General features: G+C 39.4%; 1 protein-coding gene across 6 annotated transcripts in view; it reads right to left on the reverse strand.

The window, feature by feature from the left end:
- Positions 1 to 1,799: 1,799 nt before the first annotated feature.
- Positions 1,800 to 22,376, reverse strand: part of TPD52 (tumor protein D52) — a 130,977-nt gene continuing 110,400 nt past the window's right edge. For 3 of the 6 annotated variants that reach the window (XM_027561249.1, XM_027561248.1, XM_027561244.1), the window contains exons 4-8: positions 21,797 to 21,898; positions 20,736 to 20,762; positions 10,072 to 10,113; positions 8,505 to 8,553; positions 1,800 to 4,581 (exon numbers count right to left, since the gene is read on the reverse strand). In XM_027561249.1, the coding sequence (XP_027417050.1) occupies positions 4,462 to 4,581; positions 8,505 to 8,553; positions 10,072 to 10,113; positions 20,736 to 20,762; positions 21,797 to 21,898 (340 nt within the window). In that variant the 3' untranslated portion in view covers positions 1,800 to 4,461. The remainder of the gene's footprint in view (positions 4,582 to 8,504; positions 8,554 to 10,071; positions 10,114 to 20,735; positions 20,763 to 21,796; positions 21,899 to 22,376) is intronic. The other 3 variants (XM_027561250.1, XM_027561246.1, XM_027561245.1) reach the window with 2 other exon arrangements.

The raw sequence follows: 22,376 nt of genomic DNA on the forward strand, positions 1-22,376 counted from the left end.
TTCAGAATCAGAACATGGAAACTGAAATCTATGGTTTGTAGGTTTACTTAAAAGTGATAATGCTTTCTTCAGATCAGATCAGTAGCTCAGTCGTGTCTGACTCTTTGCGACCCCATGAATCGCAGCATGCCAGGCCTCCCTGTCCATCACCAACTCCCAGAGTTCACCCAGACTCACGTCCATTGAGTCAGAGATGCCATTCAGCCATCTCATCCTCTGTTGTCCCCTTCTCCTCCTGCCCCCAATCCCTCCCAGCATCAGAGTCTTTTCCAATGAGTCAACTCTTCACATGAGGTGGCCAAAGTACTGGAGTTTCAGCTTTAGCATCATTCCTTCCAAAGAAATCCCAGGGCTAATGTCCTTTAGAATTGACTGGTTGGATCTCCTTGCAGTCCAAGGGACTCTCAAGAGTCTTCTCCAACACCACAGTTCAAAGCATCAATTCTTCGGCACTCAGCCTACTTCACAGTCCAACTCACATCCCTACATGACCACAGGAAAAACCATAGGCTTGACTAGACGAACCTTTGTTGGCAAAGTAATGTCTCTGCTTTTGAATATGCTATCTAGGTTGGTCATAACTTTTCTTCCAAGGAGTAAGCGTCTTTTAATTTCATGTCTGCAGTCACCATCTGTAGTGATTTTGGAGCCCCCAAAAATAAAGTCTGACACTGTTTCCACTGTTTCCCCATCTATTTCCCATGAAGTGATGGGACTGGATGCCATAATCTTCGTTTTCTGAATGTTGAGCTTTAAGCCAACTTTTTCACTCTCCACTTTCACTTTCCTCAAGAGGCTTTTGAGTTCCTCTTCACTTTCTGCCATAAGGGTGGTGTCATCTGCATATCTGAGGTTATTGATATTTCTCCCGGCAATCTTGATTCCAGCTTGTGTTTCTTCCAGTCCAGCGTTTCTCATGATGTACTCTGCATAGAAGTTAAATAAACAGGGTGACAATATACAGCCTTGACGAACTCCTTTTCCTATTTGGAACCAGTCTGTTGTTCCATGTCCAGCTCTAACTGCTGCTTCCTGACATGCATACAGGTTTCTCAAGAGGCAGATCAAGTGGTCTGGTATTCCCATCTCTTGAAGAATTTTCCACAGTTTATTGTGATCCTCACAGTCAAAGGCTTTGGCATAGTCAATAAAGCAGAAATAGATGTTTTTCTGGAACTCTCTTGCTTTTTCCATGATCCAGCAGATGTTGGCAATTTGATCTCTGGTTCCTCTGCCTTTTCTAAAACCAGCTTGAACATCGGGAAGTTCACAGTTCACATATTGCTGAAGCCTGGCTTGGAGAATTTTGAGCATTACTTTACTAGCGTGTGAGATGAGTGCAATTGTGCGGTAGTTTGAGCATTCTTTGGCATTGCCTTTCTTTGGGATTGGAATGAAAACAGACCTTTTCCAGTCCTGTGGCCACTGCTGAGTGCTTTCTTAGTAACTGAAAACTAAATGGTATCTATAATTAATCCAGTTACAGTGGGACAATTCACTAATTAATGGCCCAGTGTCTCTCCATTATGGATAAAAATCTGTTCTGTCATTTGGGTCTTAATATAAAGAAACATGCAATCCTTACATAGGACCTTATGCAGCATCTCTGGCACAAACTGAGCAAAAAGTCACTTACAAATGTCTTTGTGTAGTCAGCATGTAGCTTTTTTGTTTGATAAATTGATTCCATACAGCTACTGCTGGTTCTTTCTATACCCAGGATATGAGTCTGGAGAGAAGTTGTATAATTAATGGATTTACCACTTTCCTCAGCAGATAGGTAATACATACAAAAGAACTCATGCCCAAATTATAGACTTTTTATTGTTTTCAAATGCTATACAAAAAAAAATAATAAACAGTAGTATTTCTTCATTAACAGATCCAGAAATAGTCCAAATTCAACATTATTTTTTCCCCTCTATTTCAGTAGTTTGAATTACTATTAAAATAATCCAATGGTTTCTACTCTCTTCCTTGGATTACTTTGGCTTCATAGGTGTAAGAATTCTTGCTTTATTTCCCACAAGCTCGATAAATTAAGGATATTCCTTTGTAAGAAGGGGATAATTTTAGGAATTGTTTTCTTCTATCACTCTTCTTGAATCCTTAAGTATCTGAGCTCTCAGTCTTGTTGCTATGCTCTTCTAGTGTCAAACATGAAACACAGTAGAATAACCAGGATCCCTCTCTGGTGCTCTTAGTAATTACTGTGTTCTAAATTGCTTAAGTATCTGTGAATCTGTAATATTGGATCTTCCATAGAGACTACTTGGAATAAGATTTCTAGGTTGATGTGTATTTTTCTACATTTATCCTCCCTCTACTTTTTTGTTGCTTCTTTAGAGGCAGAGTGCTTTGCCATAGATTAAATCATTTCTAAATTAAGTTTAGGTAGATGTCTATAAAAGTGTTTCTCCATTTTCTTCTTTTACGACCATCACCAGTACCCACGTACACCCATCCCACCTTCTAACCCTACCTCTATCATTTCTCCCATAAAATAAAGAGATTTGAGGATATTTTGTTAAACTGAGGAAATCGCCATCTTCTCCATTTTGCCTTATTAAAAACACAGTAACAGAGCAGGACATCCAAGAATCAGTGTGATGAAAGATGTGATAAAAGCAACTGAAAGACTAACTGGTTGAAAAAATAACTTACCAGCCTTATTGAGTAACCATAGTATCTCTTTAAAAAGACAAATGTATACACATGGATTCCTCTGGGACAATGCTTCAACAACCTTTGCCTTAAAGCCTTTGCAAGTAAATACGGTAGTCTGATACCATGAAGCAATGATATAAAGCAGATGGTAAAAAATTGCCTTTTTTTTTTTTAAAGCCTGGGTACCAGTTGATTATGTAATACAACAAGCTGTTTCCAGACCATTGGTCTCATAATAAATATTGGGACCTGTGCTACTGACACACAGAATTTATTAAGCTTTTCACATGTAATAGAGCAGAGTTTCAATTGCATCTGAAGTGCTCACAAAAGCGCCAGCAATCAAAAAGGGCAGCATGTTACTTCACAACAATCAACACTTATAGCTTTTCAGATTTGGTTTTCATAAGATAATTTATCCCCAAGTAAATCTAGTCATGCTTTAAAAAAATGCTTTAGGTCACTCCAAACTTGGCAATTAACATTTGGCATAAACAATAATAAAACAATCACAACTTGATAAATAACAAATACAACGTTGTAGGCCATAACCATACACAGCATAAGGAAAAGATAGTGATGATGAGTAAGTAACTACTAGAGTTAATGAGAGTACCTTGGCCTCCATGCAGATACTTCCAGAGGCTTTGGTTCATTCAGCCCTGACACTCTGTTTTCAAAGCAGGGGGCAATGCCTACAGTATCATTTTGTAATTTCTAACAAACTGAAAACAAGTAAGTAGAAAATGATGAGTTGATTTTTATTAATGCATGAAATCCTCAGGAGTTATTACCAACCCCTTAGTATAAAAATTTTTCAAGTTATATTAGTCATATAACTTGGTGTGCTTATTTTAAATGCTGCTAAATGAATTAAATGAAGACAGTGTTTCCCCTAATGCGATTGATTTTAGCACTTTTCAGCTACCTAGATCTAAAAAAACTTTCAGGCTTTGGAACTGAACGTTTGAGGACAGTGTTCAAATTTCAACCTATTGATAATACAATATACTTGATTTAGAATGTTACCTTATAATTTCCTCCAAAACTAAAATTTTAATCTGGTGAAAAATAAGTAGCTATAAGTAGCATAATAACCATGACACTGAAATGGTTACTGTCACAGATGGTGATAAACAAAGGGCTCCACTCTCAGGTCACCTAGGATTTGAAATTACTGTACATAATGTCACTTACAAAACTATAAGAAACTGAATATAGAGAAGATTTACTTAGTCTGGTGTCTTCAGACACCCAAGATATAAGATACTTTATCCCCAAACGATACTCAAAAATATTTTGTGTAGCTGTTTAGTTCTTCCCTCGGAGGTAAAGAACATTTCGCCAAAACTTTTTTAATAAGCAGGATGCAGAGCATTTTAAAGAAGAGTCTAATCTAGGAATCAAATATACAGAGATTCAAAGAGGAAAAACAGAAACCTGTATAGAAGAAAAAGATCAAACTGGTAGCCCACACCCAGAGCAATTGTGTAAGCAATTATGATAACCCACAGCTTCTCATTTCATTCTAGTGAGGATCCCCAGGTACTAGATGTGTTTTCATCGTGACATTTGCTAAATAAAGGGGCTGAAATGCACACTAAAGGGTGTTTCCCAGGAATAGAAGTGAAGATACTTTTACATTGTTCAACCCACAAGCTATTTGGTCAAAGGAATATGTAAAGCTCAACAAAAGCACATCTGGTGGAAGTTCATGGCAATGAATGTTGACAAGATGTGCTTGGATCTCGCTTGCAGCATCTGGCAGTGAGCAGCAGAACAAAGGTGGGAGGCTCACAGGCCCTCCTGCGTCTGCTCTGGAAGAGGCTCCGTGGTGGTGGCACTGGCGCTTGCAGTCGAATTCAAGACTTCTCCGAAATCACCACCAGCAGGCTTGTTTCCCCCGACTTTAGACTTTGAAAAGTTCAAAAAGGAAGAGACGTTATGAAACACACACTTCGCTGACTCTGCATAAAGTAACTCAAATCTTACTTTGAAGAAAAAATAAACCAGGAGCCCGAGAGCTCAGTGATTATTAGATTTGTACAGATTTAGTACTGTGGTCATGTTCCATGCAGTTTCATAGAAAAACTTAGGCAGTTTCCGTGCTGAAAATATTCAAATTGGTAAATTCTACCCCTTTACTTTCTCCCCCATCTGCTTATTGTTCTTCACAGGGAAATTTATCTTTATAAATATAGAATTAAATATAAAATATTATATAAATTTAAATATATTTAATATAAAATTTATAGAATTATATAAGGCCTGTTATGCTAAAGAATTTACTGAACTCTCTATATCTAGATAACATTTTGTGAAATATTATTGAGTAAAACAAAGGAAAGAAATACATGTATGTTTCCCAGACACAGCATGATGCTCTTAGCTCAGTCGTGACTGGCCACAGACTCATTAACAGTTGGAATCTAGTTGAAATTTGCACTCTCATTCTTTTCGGCCTCCCATCCAAAATCTTTGAATTGTCTGAAAAATTGGCATGACTTGTATCCACTGTATGGTTATTAAATTTATTAAAACATTCCTTAATTATAAGAAAATGTTAAGAAGACCTCTTGCAATTTATAAGTCTAAAATAACTCCTCCCACCACTGGTCTCTTCCTACTCCAAGGCCGTGAATGGCAGTAGCACCTCCCAGTCAGACTGCTTTGTTATCCTTGGTCCTTCCCCATCTTGTTCCCCATCCAGTCGATTACTAACTTTTTGTCTGTCACTTCTAAATTCTAAATATCTTTCGACTCCGTTCCATTGGCACTAGCTCGACTCATACTCCATCATCTTTGGCCTGATCACAACACCTTCCTCCCACCTTGTCTCCTTCTCCAGTCTCTCTCCCCTTAGTTCTGCAGGGCCAACACTGAATCTTTCTAAAATGCACAGAAGAATGTATGACTCGGATTGCTTAAAATCTTTCAGTGGCTTCCCACCTTTTCTTTAAGGTGGCCCACCTATCTAGCTCTGTCTCTTGCTTTATAACCTATAGCACAGTAAAGTTCCTCAAAGGGTCCCCAAAGCTTCAAACATTCCTTTCAACCTAAAGGCCTCCATGTACATTACTGCATCTTCAGAGAAGTCTCTCTGACCTTCCCTCCTGCCAAGAGTGGCAGAGTCCCACTGCTGATCCTCACTGCGCCCTTGACCTCTCTGACCTTCCCTCCTGCCAAGGGTGGCAGAGTCCCACTGCTGATCCTCACTGCGCCCTTGACCTCCACTGTCCTAGTGCTTTGTTGTTGTTGTTGTTTAGTCACTAAGTCATTTCAAACTCTTTTGTGACCCCGTGGACTATAGCCCACCAGGCTCCTCTGTCCATGGGATTTTCCAGGCAAGAATACTGGAGTGGGTTGCCATTTCTTTCTCCATGGCATCTTTCCAACTTAGGGATCGAAACTGCATCTCCTGCCTCTCCTGCGCTGCAAGTGGATTCTTTACCACTGAGCCACTTGGGAAGCCCTTACCGCCCCTTTATTTTCATTGGCCATTTAATTGCCTCAACATCTTCAGAAAGCATCTGTGTCACTCTTGGTCACTGTGGTATTCCCAGTGCCCAATACTCATCTCCTGGTACATGGCAAATGCTCAAGAATCACAGTTAATGACTCAATCCACAACCTAAATGAAAGTACAAGTAGACCCCATGTTTAACTGAATATCAGTGTAAGTTAGGAAAAACTATATCCCAAGCATACAACTATATTTTACAGCTTCCTTTGTGATATTTGTCTAATACATTATATGCTTTTAAAAATTACATTTTTTAAAATCTGAATGGTGCCTAGTCATATTTCAAAAACTGATTTTATAGAGTCTGAATATACTCAGGAGGAGAGTACATAGTAATGACCTGGAAGTTTCTCCTCCTCTTCATTGTTAAAAGAACAGAGGCTGCCTGGTTTTCCAGCTAGTCATTTCAAAAACTAACACTCAGGGTAATTTCAAGGAGAGACTATGATATTCCTAAAATTTTGAGAACTGAATTAGAGTAAAACCTTGACTTCTTGGGATGCAATTTGTTTTCAAATACCTAAGTAGGAATTAACAAGAATAAAGCAGGCCTCTGGTACTGACCTAGAAGAATGACCGTGATGTATTTTTTTGCTCATCAAATATTTATTAAGTAGCTGCAGTGTGTCAAGGACTCTTCCAGGCCACTGAAAAGCATCAGTGAGCAAAAAAAACAGGGGCCTGAATTTGTGGATTCATTAGAGCATGCATGCTGGGGGCATTAAATGAACAAGTTGCAGGGCTGTGTGTACAGTGTGATTCCTTTTTGAAAAACACAAATTTATGTAGAAAGAGAAAAGGTGGGAGTAGTGTTTCTATATGCAAGAAAAAAAGATCCAGCCTGTGATACAGTGTTTGGTTTTCTTTCTATTAGCATACCCTGATTCTGTAATTTTAAAAAGCTGTATTTAAAAAGAAATGACTCAATTACAATTCTGAAAGATAAAATATGATTATTTTAAAGCTGATATAGATGAAATACTTAAGATATCAGTTTTATCTTAATACTTAAGTTACTAGTTTTAATTTGTTTTTTTTTAATTTAATTTAATTTTTTTAAATTTTATTAATTTGTTTTTATTACTTAAGATATTTTATTTTAAAGATACCACCATAATTACCAGAATTCATTTTGGAAAAAATGAACATATGGGCTTCATACAAACTCTGTGGAGAAGGTTGGACAGTGGATGGGAACAAAACATCATTTCTCATCACTTGTGATCCTTGATGATTTTATAGTTTCGAATATAATCTTGAAGGTAATGCAATTTACAAATTCATAAAGTTGATTATTATGGGCAAATGTCCACCTTCACCAAAATCAAAGCAATCAAAAAATAAAAGTGAATCATCAATGATCACCACAGCATCGTCATCATAATAAAAATGTTCAATAATTAAGGACTGAACAAACAATATCCATTATAAGGCTATGCAAGCAGCCGTTAAACATAATATTGAAGAATATTTAATGATACCGAAAAATGTTTATGACTTATGGTTAATTCTTTTTTTTTTAATATTTATTTGGCTGCATCAGGTCTTAGTTGTAGCATACAAGATCTTCCTTGTGTCATGCAGGGTCTTTCACTGTGGTGCACACACTCCCTAATTGCAATTCTTGGGCTTAGTTGCCCCACAGCATGTGGCATCTTAGTTCCCCACCCAGGAATCTAATCTACGTCCATTGCATTGCAAGGCAGATTCTTAACCACTGGACCACCAGGGAAGTCCCTGGTTAATTTTTTTTTAAAGTGTAATAGTATAGTCCTACAACATATCACTGTTCCTGGGTTGTAGGACTATGTTTTTATGTTTTATTCTTTGTGCTTTTCTATATTGTTTTTAATTTTCTACAATGAGATTTGTATTACATTTTGTCCAATTACAAAAGTACTTGAAGTGAATAATAAAAAAGCAGCATAAACTTCTGAAGTACTACTTTTAAAAATTACGTGTTTCTTTTCAGCACTCATGCTGTCATACTACAATATATACTCAAAAAATTATATTAAGAGTATTTATCACCTTGGTTGGTTTAGTTGCTAAGTCATGTCCAACGCTTGCAACCCCATGGACTATAGCCTGCCAGGGTCCTCTGTCCGTGGTATTCTCCAGGCAAGAATACTGGAGTGGGTTGCCATTTCCTTCTCCAATATATCACCTTAAATACCCATTAAAAGGTAAAGATTAAAGTTATTAAAGTTCTTTAAATATTTTTGAAAGGAAATTCTAATTTGAATAATCTACCTACAACAAAGAAAGTTCAGGCACCAAACAAGATAACAAAAAGACCCTGTTCTTTACTTGCCTTTAAGTTTTCAACCTTTTCTTCAAATGATTTGAAAGTTGGGGAGTTTCTATGGAGAGAAAAGAAAAATAATAAAATTACACACACGGAACAAAAATTTCAACAATTCAGAAAACATTATTAGTTGACTGTATTCCCCTTGGCCATTATTCTCAATCAGCAAAAGAACACATAAACCATATGTAACACCTGTACCATAGGCATACATACAAATGGTGTCTTTTTATGTGAGATTATCAACTTCTGTTCTAAGATTTCTACAACAATCTTTTTGATTCTTTGAACAGAGCCAGTGTTAGACATACAGATAAAAATACATGTGTGAGAAGAGGGAACAAAGTCAGGTACAACACTAAGTCTAGCACTTCCTCAACCAACTGGTCACCATATAAGAAAAAGCCACTGTTAGCTCAGTCTGACTTTGGTTAAAGTGCTACAGTCCAGAACTAATGTTTAAATTCATACGTTGCCTGGCAAGATTTCTACCTAAACCCACATCAACTCAGCAGGACAAGCAAACCACAGGAGGTTCCACACCAGGGATCCTGGTTCCCAGGAGCAGCATAACAGGAGAAACAGAGACCAAAAGGAAGGGAGGGGCACGGAACTCGATTTGGCCACTTCACAAAGCTGCCCCAACTAACAGAGGCTCTCCAAGCCCACAGGAAGCCGCTCCCGTGCCTTCACATCCATCTGCATTAGTTAGGGAGGGTCACAGTGCCCGTGTGTCGCTTTCACCTCGGTTTCCAAAGTTTTATACGATCCACCTGATCTCCAATATCCTTCCTGCTACCATGATGAAACAGGAGAAGAAGGAAAAATGGGCTTCCCCCTTCCTACCATCATGATGGGCAGTCGGTCCCAAAGGGTGATCCCCAGACCAGCGGTATCAGTAGCCCTTGGGAAGTTGTTAGCAAAGCAAATTTTCAGGTCCCACCCCAGGCTTACAGAATCAGAAAGTCGACATGGGCCCACCAGGCAGGGACTTTTAACAAGTCCTCCAGGTAGTTCCAATGAACACTAAAGTTCAAGTCAAGCGTACATTGTTGAAAAATTCTCTGCCTCTACAGAGAGGTCAGGTGAGGTAGTAAAAGGTGCCACCTGCAAGTGCTTACTGATGAAAGAGGACACTAGAACGAGGTCTCAGTTGGTTCCAGATGTCCCAATGGGATGAAGGAAGTAGAAATGGGGATGATGAGAAAAAGGGAGACTGTAACTAAAGCTAATGTGAACAGAGGAGGTGGGCCACCTACATCCACGAAAAGAAAAGGTTGATCAGATAAGCAGTGTTCAATTTTTTTTTAATTGAACAGATTCCAGAATGAAACAATTTAACAGGTTTACAAAATAAAGTAGAAATAATAATTCCTTTTTAAAATCACAAACATTTAATGGATTTCTTACACCAGCCCAAAAACATTGGGAAGACCAACTGAAAGCTAGTAACAGTTTTCACAGCTTGTTTAGAGCAGACTTCTAGCTCCTACTTCAGAACATTCAAGAGAAACATCTGGATAAAAAGTAAGGAAGCATAAGACCAACTACATTTTGTGAAAATATACTTTACCTCATAGCAGGCATGCTAATTGAGTGTTGAATGGAGCGTATGCTAAGAGGCAGCATTAAAAAGAGACAGAAATGGAGTTAGTAAAGTGGCGATTAGATATTATAAAAAGCAAACAAAATTTAGTTTTCTAGAATCTTGTTCTTCTGGCACCATAAAAAATTACTTGCTTTTTGAGGTGGAGGGGATCAAAGTTAGCACAATGTAACTTTTATTCATGAGCCAATTTGATTCCAGTAGTTCATAATTCAGCTAATAAATCAACTTGGCATTTTTATAGCACTTTGAAAACTGTCGAGTGCTTTCACCAGTACCTGTAAGGCATCTGGCATCAAGCTCAAGAGTTAATAATTTATAAGTCACAGCAGAATCATAAATGGAACTTAAGTCTTTGAACTCCTAATCTAGTGTTCACCACCTCCCCTCAAAAGATGAAGCACACACATACAGGTACGTACACACACACACACACACACACAAGCAAGACCACTGAAGAGTTCCTGCAGCCATCATTCTCCCACACATTTGGGACCAGAACAGAAAGGTCTCAGAGTCACTATTTGACAACTTCAAGTGACTTTAAAATGACATCACTTCTTAGTAGCAGTAGTCAGTTTTCTAGTAAGAAACCTGTACTTGCTCTTAATTAAACTAAATGTCCTTATAGGCCATTCAAATAAGATTTGCCCCCTGTCATTATACAACTTGCAGCTGTCAACACCCTTGAGCATACGCCTATTTGCATTCCCTTTCCTGACTGGTGGTGGGTACAAGCCCTATTATGCACATCGCAGAATCAAGAGGAGGAGACAGGGAGTATAAAAAGGGAAGCAGAGCGCGATCACTGCCATTCCTTCGGGGTCAGCCTGCTCCCACGTCTTGGGAATGTACTATCCCCTCTGTTTAATAAAAGAACTGTAACTGAGCTGTAACCAGTCAGTCATTTCAAATCCTTGCTACATCGAGATAGGAACTGAGAAATCATTGAGATAGGAACTGAGAAATCCTGTCTGTGTGAGCTGTAATTAGTCTATTGTCCCAAATCTTTGTTACAATGAGACAAGAAATGAGAGAGAGAAATCGACCTGACATGAAGCTGCCTCTATTGTCACAGCCACTTTGCCAAAGCCACCCTCTACCATCAGTAGAGTTCCACCCACCAAAATTAATCTTCTGGTAATCTACAAATTGTTTAGACTGAATGAAAAGAAAAACAAAACTATTTGATACAATTAAGATTCTTATCCTGGGATTGTGTAATTAAAACACTAAGGCGCTAATCAGTTAGTGGTAGGCACTTGAGCTAAAAACTCATGGAGGCTTTGATGTTGAGGAAGATATTTTTGGGGAACAGGTAAAAGTTGTAAGAGTACAGAGGAAGCCAATTCCCAAAGAAAGATTTGCATATGAGCAGAGAGGAAGAGGAAAGGAAAGAGAGATGACCATGAAGAAAAGAGGGCTCAAGTGTGAGAGAAAGGAGTTTCTTGGTTTCTTTGGGCTCTAGAAGCTACCTTGACTTCTAACAGCTTTCCAATCTGCAGGACTAGTCTGGATGGGGCTGGGCTTGCTTCCTTTCCTTGTCTTGAATTACAAAACAACCTTCATTCTGTGCAACGCCTTTCCCTTTTTAGGTGAGCAAAGTCAGTCTTCTATTCCACTTAACCAAAAGACTCTTCACTAGAACATTTTGGCAGAAATAATCAAATTCTGGCAAAAGAAAGTACATAATAGCTAAGCCAGTGATAAGTTGTTTGTCCACAGGACTCACACAGTGAATTCCATAGTATCAACAAAATGAGAAAATGGGTGAATGAAGTAAATACAAATTCAGAAATGGACAGTTAATTCTGGTCATTGTCCCTAAGCATCTACATAAAAGATCATTTCCTCCAGTGGTCATCTGGTGTGTTCCGTGCCCCTTTAAACCAGGAGACAAGTTAGTTTAAAGGAACTAGGGCAAAGGCAGAGTGAGGAGAAAAATCATAAAAGCGAGTTAATTCTAGACGCATCAAATTGACTATGAAGTTAACATCCAGGGCAGAAGTCAATTCAGGATTATACTCCATAAGAAACAAGTCCTGATCATAAAAGTTGAAAAACTGAATTGTAAATGTCACCTGGAATTTTCAGGGGATGAAGAATTAAAACAGGAGAGCAGTGGGGAGCTATGCATGACTCATCAAGGGGTCCTCCCTGGATTAGGTAAGAGAAGGATGGCGGTGGAGCATCATTGAGAGGGGACATTAGGGGGACAGGGGAAACTGACCAACAGCGTAAACAGTTAGGAGAAAACTCAATAATGTTGGAAATACAGACAACTTTTAAAAAATATTTTGTTTTTACAACATTATCATAGAAAAGTACTGAGAGAAATGAGAGGCACTCCATATTAAGTGCCTAGCAGATGCCAAAGATGTTTGTGATATGACTTAAAGAATGTTAAAAACGATCTCTTTGAGAATACTAAGAAATAGTATAGCATCTCCTGCAGAGGACTTTAGGTTCCTCTATGGGATAATGACAAAGACACTCTTGCTGGTATCGCACTTCAATCAGCAGCTATAGCAGATGAAGAATTGAAACATTTGAGTACCATGAAGGATGCACTCACTAAATATGTGTAAGTGCGAATGCGTAACAAAAAGCAAGGAAGTAATTAACACTAAGGTGTTCATTTTGTGATAAACACAGTTGGATTTCTGTATGTGTTACTTTTCACAATAAGAAAAGATTAAAAAGAACAGAGATTGATATCAGAGTAATACAAAGTCAAGGTGTCGCCATTTTTGAAGTAGCCATTACAGCAGCAAGAACAAGGAGTGCATATTAATTTCAAGTCCAACCAAGGCTTCTCTACCTGAACATCTCTACAACCCATATTCTGATCAAATTCTATTTTATCGGTGGCTAGTGTGTAATCTAACAATCGGTCAGCTGTCTTTGCATTTTTAGCTTCCCTATGCAAGGTTCGGAGAAGGCAATGGCACCCCACTCCAGTACTCTTGCCTAGAAAATCCCATGGACGGAGGAGCCTGGTAGGCTGCAGTCCATGGGGTCGTGAAGAGTCGGACACAACTGAGCGACTTCACTCTCACTTTTCAGTTTCATGCATTGGAGAAGGAAATGGCAACCCACTCCAGTGTTCTTGCCTGGAGAATCCCAGGGACGGGGAAGCCTGGTGGGCTGCCGTCTATGGGGTCGCACAGAGTCAGACATGACTGAAGCGACTTAGCAGCAGCAGCATGCAAGGTTACACAGTTTCAATTCTCTTCAACTTACATATCACCTCCAATTTCACTGATGTTCAAATATAATATGGAAAACTTCAAAAGCAAAAAGCCACATTGCTCCTGGACCAGAACTATCTCTAATAGATGTTAATATATTGGGAAGATTAGCTAGCATCTATAAAGCAAATTCGGAGAAGGCAATGGTACCCCACTCCAGTACTTTTGCCTGGAAAATCCCATGGACAGAGGAGCCTGGTAGGCTGCAGTCCATGGGGTCGTGAAGAGTCGGACACAACTGAGCGACTTCACTCTCACTTTTCAGTTTCATGCATTGGAGAAGGAAATGGCAACCCACTCCAGTGTTCTTGCCTGGAGAATCCCAGGGATGGGGGAGCCTGGTGGGCTGCCGTCTATGGGGTCGCACAGAGTCGGACACGACTGAAGCAACTTAGCAGCAGCAGCAGCAGCATAAAGCAAATTTTGTTGCAAGTTTTTCCAACTGGATTTCAACCCTCAAAGACAGTAACCTACAATCAAAGCAGGAATGTAAATCTGGATTCCTCAAAACACTAAAGGAAAAAAATCAAAGAGGACAACCTGACTCTCACTCAGACACACTAAGTATTTTACAATCTAATATTTGCTCTTACTTTGGAAGTTATTCTTTTAAAAAGCTGAATTGACTTTTTAAATGTTTGTTGTTTCTTACATGGCTGTTTGAACTTTTCATCCCTAATAATATTAAAGGGGGAGGAGTAGAGGGAAAAGAAGAAGGAAGAATGTAGCAAATGGCAGCCAGAGAAAGAAGAGAGGCTGGTCAACATGTTTCAAAGCATACTGTGTGCCGAGCATGCTTTTAAGAGCCATCCATGTATTGTTATTCCCTTTTGCCCTCAAAATAATCTCTTGATCACAGGTGATGAACCAAAGTAACTGCCAGACAGTGGCTGGAGGGTTGAAGTCTTAAGCTATCGTTGCCCTGGGGAGACAGAACAAGGCAGAGGGGACCACAGGCTCCTGAACTTGTGTGTGCCTGGGTTCAAGTCCTGGCCTTCAGCCAGATGGCTGTGTGACCATGGGGAAGTCACTTAACCTTTCTGTGGCTCAGTTTTCCTCATCTGAAAAATCAAAAAGCTAACAGTACCTACTATAACTGTTTACCATTATATTATTATTACAGATGACTTTATTTTTTACTTATTCATGTATTTGGCTGTGTTGGGTCTTAGTTATTACACACGAGATCTCCCTTGCATCATTCAGGATCTTCTGTAGGATCGCACGGACTCTCTAGTTGTGGTGTGCAGGCTTAACTGACCCATGGCATGTGGGATCTTAGCTCCTCAACCATGAATTGAACATGTGTATCCTGCATTGCCAGGCAGATTCTTTTCCACTGGACCACTAGGGAAGTCCCTACAGATGACTTTAACTGAAATACACATTAATGCTTATCTAAGATTATATCCTTTAAAGCCTTCAAATTTCACCCAGCTATTATTTTGGTTGGTAACTCAAACCCTACAGTCCAGGACAGTGCCTGGCACAAAGCTGTCATTCTATAAATACTTTTAATTAAAGAATGAATGAATAAATAACTGCAGCAACCGAAATTAGGATGCATGAGCATGAAAGATAAGAAAGTGCATAAAAGTTTTTCAAATTCTGGAACTTCCTTGGTGGTCCAGTGGTTAAGATGCTACACTCCCAATGCAGGAGGCCCACGTTCAATACCTGGTCAGGGAACTAGACCCCACAGGCCACAACTAACATCTTGCACAGCCAAATAAATTTTTTAAAAAACCTTTACAAATTCATATCAAAAGGTACTCTATTATAACAAAAGAGATCATTTCTTATTAAGTGGTAGAAATTTTCAGCAAAATGGAATCATCTGGAATAACTTGAATGAACCCCAAACCAATTTTTAAAACTTAGAGGCCAAAAGGAGAAGGTTCTTTTGAAGAGAAAGGCAAATCCTCCTGAACATATCAGAAATATTTGTCTAATGAGGCTGCTGAATTGTTAGAGCATGCTCTTAATAACATGAACATCAATTAAACACCTGCACCCAGTGAAATGAAAACACTCCTTTAAAGTTTCTCTCAACAAAAGTAAAGGCACGAGTCCATGTTTACCATGTGCATGCAGAAAACAAGCCAACAGCAGAGGAGTGACTGTGAACACCCACCTGGGACAAGACGTCTGTCCTCAGAGGGCTCCTCTGGCCTGCTGCTGACCCCTAATCGTGAGGTTGCCAAAAACAGACATCTCTCACTGTGTCTCTCTGTCGCTGTCTCTCTTCCTCCTTTCTTCTCTCCCTTTCTTTCCCTCTCTCTCCTTCTCCCCATCCCTCCTCTCCTCTTCCTCTTCCTTACTCACCCACCCAAGGCATAGACAATATCTACACCTCAAGTGCTAACTTATTAACTGATAATGTTTTAATAGTACAATCAAAACTGTTGCTGGCTCTAACAATGCAAGTCAGCAAAATGCCCACAATTCCACCAGAGACTGAAATCCTTGCCCCAAGTCTTCTGGTTTAGCATGAACTTGGAACAAAGGGTAGTCAACAGGATTACCCAACTACTGCAAGCACTGGCAAAAAGGGGCCCCTGCATCCACCTCCACGAGAGGAAAGGCCATGCTGCTCGGATGGAAACCCTCAGCCTGCTGCCCACGCTCCTCTTCTTGTACAGTTCGGGGGGCATGTGGTCAGTATTTGCCTCTGAGACTCACTCACCTAAAAAGATGTAGATTTTTTTATACATGTTCTCTAATATATATGTTTCATATATTCCTATTATATGTTTTCATATATTTTCTATTATATATAAATCAGATTACAATCAGGACACCTTGATCGAGAAATGATTTTCTAAAGTGAAATTAACTCAATTGAAAAGTTGATTTCAGTTCAGGCACTGAGTCTTTTCCGACTCTTTGCGATCCCATGGACTACAGCACGCCAGGCTTCCCTGTCCATCACCAACTCCCAGAGCTTGCTCAAATTCATGTCCATCAAGTCAGTGACGCCATCCTGTCATCTCATCCTCTGTCGTCCCCCTGTCGTCTCGCCTTCAATCTTTCCCAGAATCAGGGTCTTTTCAAATGAGTCAGCACTTTGCATCAGGTGGCCAAATGACTGGAGTTTCAGCTTCAGCATCAGTCCTTCCAATGAATATTCAGGACTGATTTCCTTTAGGATGAACTGGTTGGATCTCCTTGCAGTCCAAGGGACTCTCAAGAGTCTTCCCCAACACCACAGTTCAAAAGCATCAATTCTTCAGTGCTCAGTTTTCTTTATGGTCCTACTCTTACATCCATACATGAACATTGGAAAAACCATAGCCTTGACTAGACAGACTTCTGTCGGCAAAGTAATGTCTCTGCTTTTAAATATTTTATGTTGGTCATAGCTTTTCTTCCAAGGAGCATTTGTCTTTTAATTTCATGGTTGCAGTCACCATCTTCAGTGATTTTGGAGCCAAAAAAATAGTCGTCACTGTTTCCATCGTTTTCCCATCTATTTGCCATGAAGTGATTGGACTGGATGCCTTGATCTTAGTTTTCTGAATGTTGAGTTTTAAGCCAATTTTTCCACTCTCCTCTTTCACTTTCATCAAGAGGCTCTTTAGTTCTTCACTTTCTGCCATAAGGGTGGTATCATCTGCGTAACTGAGGTTATTGATATTTTTCCTGGCAATCTTGATTCCAGCTTGTACTACATCCAGTCCAGCATTTTTCATAATGTACTCTGCAAAGCAGGGTGACAATATGCAGCCTTGATGTACTCTTTTCCCTATTTGGAACCAGTCTGTTGTACCATGTCTGGTTCTAACTGTTGCTTCTTGACCTGGATACAGATTTCTCAAGAGGCAGGTTAGGTGGTCTGGTAGCCCCATCTCTTGAAGAATTTTCCAGTTTTTTGTGATCCACACAGTCAAAGGCTTTAGTGTAGTCAATGAAACAGAAATAGATGCTTTTCTGGAACATTCTTGCTTTTTCCATGATCCAGCAGATGTTGGCAATTTGATCTCTGGTTCCTCTGCCTTTTCTAAAACCAGCTTGAACATCAGGAAGTTCACGGTTCACATACTGTTGAAGCCTGGCTAGAGAATTTTGAGCACTACTTTGCTAACATGTGAGATAAGTGTAATTGTGCGGTAATATGAGCATTCTTTGGCATTGCCTTTCTTTGGGACTAGAATGAAAACTGACCTTTTCCAGTCCTGTGGCCACTGCTGAGTTTTCCAAATTTGCTGGCATATTAAGTGCAGCACTTTCACAGTATCACCTTTCAGGATTTGGAATAGCTCAACTGGAATTCCATCACCTCCACTAGCTTTGTTCATAGTGATGCTTTCTAAGGCCCACTTGACTTCACATTCCAGGATGTCTGGCTCTAGGTCAGTGATCACACCATCGTGATTATCTTGGTCGTGAAGATCTTTTTTGTACAGTTCTTCTGTGTATTCTTGCCACCTCATCTTGATATCTTCTGCTTCTGTTAGGTCCATACCATTTCTGTCCTTTATTGTACTCATCTTTGCGTGAAATGTTCCCTTGGTATCTTGAACTTTCTTGAAGAGATCTCTAGTCTTTCCCATTCTATTATCTTCCTCCTATTTCTTTGCATTGATCACTGAGGAAGGTTTTCTTATCTCTCCTTGCTATTCTTTGGAACTCTGCATTCAAATGGGTATATCTTTCCTTTTCTCTTTTGCCTTTAGCTTCTCTTCTTTTCTCAGCTATTTGTAAGACCTCCTCAACCATTTTGCCTTTTAGCATTTCTTTTTCTTGGAAATGGTCTTGATCACTGTGTGCTGTACAATGTCATGAACCTTCATCCATAGTTCTTCAGGCACTCTGTCTATCAGATCTAATCCCTTGAATCTGTTTGTCACTTTCACTGTATAATCGTAAGGGATTTGATTTAGATCATACCTGAATGCTCTAGTGGCTTTCCCTACTCTGTTCAATTTAAGTCTGAATTTGGCAATAAGGAGTCCATGATCTGAGCCACAGTGTGCTCCTGGTCTTGTTTTTGCTGACTGTATAGAGCCTCTCCATCACCCTCCGCAATGTCCCACACTGTCTGTGGAATGTGTTCTTCTCTAAATAAACCTACTTATTATTTATCACTTTGTCTCTCACTGGATTCTTTCTGAGATGAAACATCAAGAACCTGAGCTTTATTAGGTCCTGAAACCAGATGCCAACAACTAAGGGCTTTACTCAACTTTTAACCTGTAAGAAATAATTCCAAAATGTAGCTCTCTTATATCTCCCACTTCCAAGTTGTCATATGAAGCCTAACTTTAACCAGGACCTGCACTGATACATAATATATTGATACACAAAGAATACATTATTCATTAATAACTAGACTGAAAATGTTAGACAGAGTATGATCTTAATCGAATTTTTTTAATGAAAGGAAAAAAAGTGACTGTGTAAGCAGCAAGAAAACAGCCACCAAACTCATATTATTTACAGTGAATTAATAAGACAGCACATACTGAGCCATGCTGCTGCTGCTGCTAAGTCGCATCAGTCGTGTCCGACTCTGTGCGACCCCATAGACAGCAGCCCAACTACTTAGGTACATTTGCTTAATCTTCTCCAAAGTATACAGAAAAAATGGTGGTATGAACTGATGAAATCCTTCTTCAAACAGCACTTACATAGTTTTATTATTTTTGTTTACATTATACCTAGTATTGTTTTATACTTAAGTATGAACAGGGCTCTTCCATTCTTGTGAGGCCACACCACACACCATGAGGGATCTTAGTTCCCTGCTGGACAGTGGTTAAGAATCCACCTTGCAATGCAGAGGACATGGGTTCGATCCCCAGTCAGGGAATTAAGATTCCACATGCCCCAGAGCAATGAAACCCGAGTGCCACAACAACTGAGCCTGCATGAAACAATGATGATACCAAGGGCTGCAACCAAGACCCAAGGCAGCCAAGTAAATAAAACGGTAATAATAAGGCCGCACAACACAGCATGAGGGATTTTAGTTCTCCAACCAGGAGTTGAAGCTGTGCCCTGGGAATGCAGTGTCTAACCCACTGGACCACCAGGGAAGTCCCAGGGCTCTTCCATTCTTAACTCATTCCTGGGCCCCACCTCCCTTCTCCCATTCCATGCACTCAAAGATTTTAAGCTCTTTCTTAATAAGAACTGTGTCTGGTATAGGTTATACCCTTTGGATCCATCAACGGTGTACACCTTAATGTTAGCAGAATGGATTATGTGAGTGAACAAATCCTCACACAACCCCTTAACGTTAGATAAAATTCTCTTAATAGTTTCCTAAAGCACTTAGGCCATTTTCAGTTGAACACCAAAGATATAGAATTGATTCCTATCACTGATTTCTTGGGGTTTTTTTAAAGCATAATTCTAACCGCAAATAGTTTAACACTCAGAGTTTGTTTATCTCCCTGACTTACTCTTTCAGAGATAAGTGAGAGAAAGCCTCAGTTATAAGCATCTATTTGATTACTTAAGAAGGCACAATGCTAGCCACAGCAAGTGACTGCTTGAGAAGACAATTCACGTTAATAGGAACAGAGAGAGACTAGTGTGTTAACTTTCCTACTTATACTCAAAGGACCTTCCACCTTCATTTTCTCTAACTACTAATTGGATAATCAGAGAGTCTGTATGGGAGGGAGAGGAGAGGTTTGCTCAATATCACAAAGATTCCTTCCAGAAGGGAAGGTTTGGACTGACATCTTTTTAACATGCTTTCTTTTTTGGCCTAATACACTTTATTTCTCCTTTTGCAGCTATGAAATATCCTTGTGTGCAGAGTTACAGAATACAACTCATGTAAAGAAATAATAAAATAGTAAACACTAGAGGCTAACAAAACAAGTACTAAAACATGCTGAATCATGGTATATCATCTTAGGCATATTTTACCATAATTAAAAAAAATGTCACAGTAACCTGGAAAGAGAAAAGACTAACATTGTGAGACGGTACATATGCTGTCTATTACAGCTGCATAATGGGAGCCAGGTGAAGGGGGATTCCAGCATCCTGACATAGGCACCAAAGAAATTACAGCATCAAAAACAAACAAACAAAGTCAGACATGAAAAGGGAGGAATTCTGCATGCCATGGTAAAGCTGATTCTTTTTTTTACCAAACACACACATACACAAAAATAAAGTAAAATGTCAAAATCATTTCCATATCCCTTGAATCACGTGTCAAATTATTCTCCTTTTAATGTATCCATCACCCATGGTATACAAGAAACCCTCCCTTGAAAATAGGAATGCACCAGAGAAAAGATATTCCGAAATGCAAGATTATGTAGTGGACAAACACGACCATCCAATGTGGCATCATAGCCTAAGCACACTTGTCTTAGACGAGAGCTGGGCTGCAGCGATGGTTTACACTCTCCTTACCTAAAGGAATGTGAAAAGGCTTGCAATCTGCAAGAAGCCAGAGTAAGCATTAAAAAAGAAAGGAAGTTCTGGTAAATCTAAAACAATTAAATAACCTACTTTTTAAGAGCTGTGTAAAGTTTTAACTGAATTCTAAAAGGCTACACAATCGGGAGTTAGCACAGAAAGAAAAGAGCTTACCTAAGAGAAGTATATATAATGTTCAAGAGGGTTTAAGAGAGCTGTGTTTATTACGTTGTGTTGAAATGATAATAGTCCAAATACAATGAGCAAATCATTGGGTATTTTTGGTACAAGTATAAGACCAATTAACCAAACTTATTCAACCAACAAAATTCTGGTTGTAAAATCTACTTTCCCCACAAAAAGAAAACACAAGGTCATGCAATCTGAAGGGTTTAAAAAAAACAAAACACATAAATCTTGCATGCCAACAGAAGCACAGCCAATTTAATCCACATTTGTCATTTTCAGCACTATTTTAATCCACATGGTGGGTGGCATGAGGTTACTGATGGACACAAAAGCACTCTGAAGCGGTTTTATCAAAATGACCAGGAAAATTCTGCAGACACATTGAAAATAAAATGCAAAATAAATAGCTCAAAACAAGATTTTGGCCTGGGCATGAACATAGATGATACAAAGCAGTACACAAATGAGTATGTGCCAAGCACACCATGGGCTAAAGATGTACCACCTGGAAGTAAAGGCAGGACTCAGTGCTCCCAGACTTATCCCCACCAGACACAAGGCTCCACTTACAACCACAGGTCTGCAGCCACATACTTACCCCGTGTGATCAAGAAGGGCTAAAAGGAGGAAAGTTCACAACCAGAATTTTTCAACAACTTTAAATGTATTCATAAGACAATCAGTTTGAAGGCTATGCCTAGAAGGATTTAGGGATGCATTTCAGGTCCTGGTTTGAAGGAGGGCTCTTCCTCACTCAAACAGGGGGAGTCCAACATCAGCCAGTACCAGGCAGGAAAGAAATGCAACCACGATAACAGATTTTAATCTGCCTCATCTTAATTAAGCAAGCAAAAATGAGGACGTACTTTACATCTTCCAGCTTTTTGGTGATGACAGAGCCAACAGACGAAAAAGCAGCTGAAGCCTTCTGTCCGGCCTGAGATAAGGTTTCAGAGGTCTTCTTGTACCTATATTAAATTATAAAAGAACAGAGCAAAGAAAGTAAGCTAACCTTTCCAATATCCATTATGTGGTGACAGAGGATGAGATGGTTAGATGGCATCACCGACTCAATGGACACACGTGTGTGTGCTAAGTTGCTTCAACTGTGCCTGACTCTTTGTGACCCTATGCAGCAGCAAACTCTGGGAGACAGTGAAACACAGGGAAGCCTGGCGTGCTGCAGTCCATGGGGTTGCAAAGAGTCGGACACGACTTAGCGATTGAACAACAATCTTTCTAATATCCATTATGCAGAGTTCAGTGATCACCACCTTTTGGAGAACTCTCAAGAAAAAAAAAAAAAATAGAATATCCAAAATTCTTCATGACTGCCAAGTCAACATCATCACATCATCTTTTACTTAACCACCATTTCAAACACAAACTTTTGCAGTACCCTAGAACAGCCAGAAAGGCCCATAAAGGCAAGGCTGAAGAAATCTG

This window comes from Bos indicus x Bos taurus, chromosome 14 (assembly GCF_003369695.1).
Source record: "Bos indicus x Bos taurus breed Angus x Brahman F1 hybrid chromosome 14, Bos_hybrid_MaternalHap_v2.0, whole genome shotgun sequence".
Lineage (NCBI taxonomy): Eukaryota > Metazoa > Chordata > Mammalia > Artiodactyla > Bovidae > Bos > Bos indicus x Bos taurus.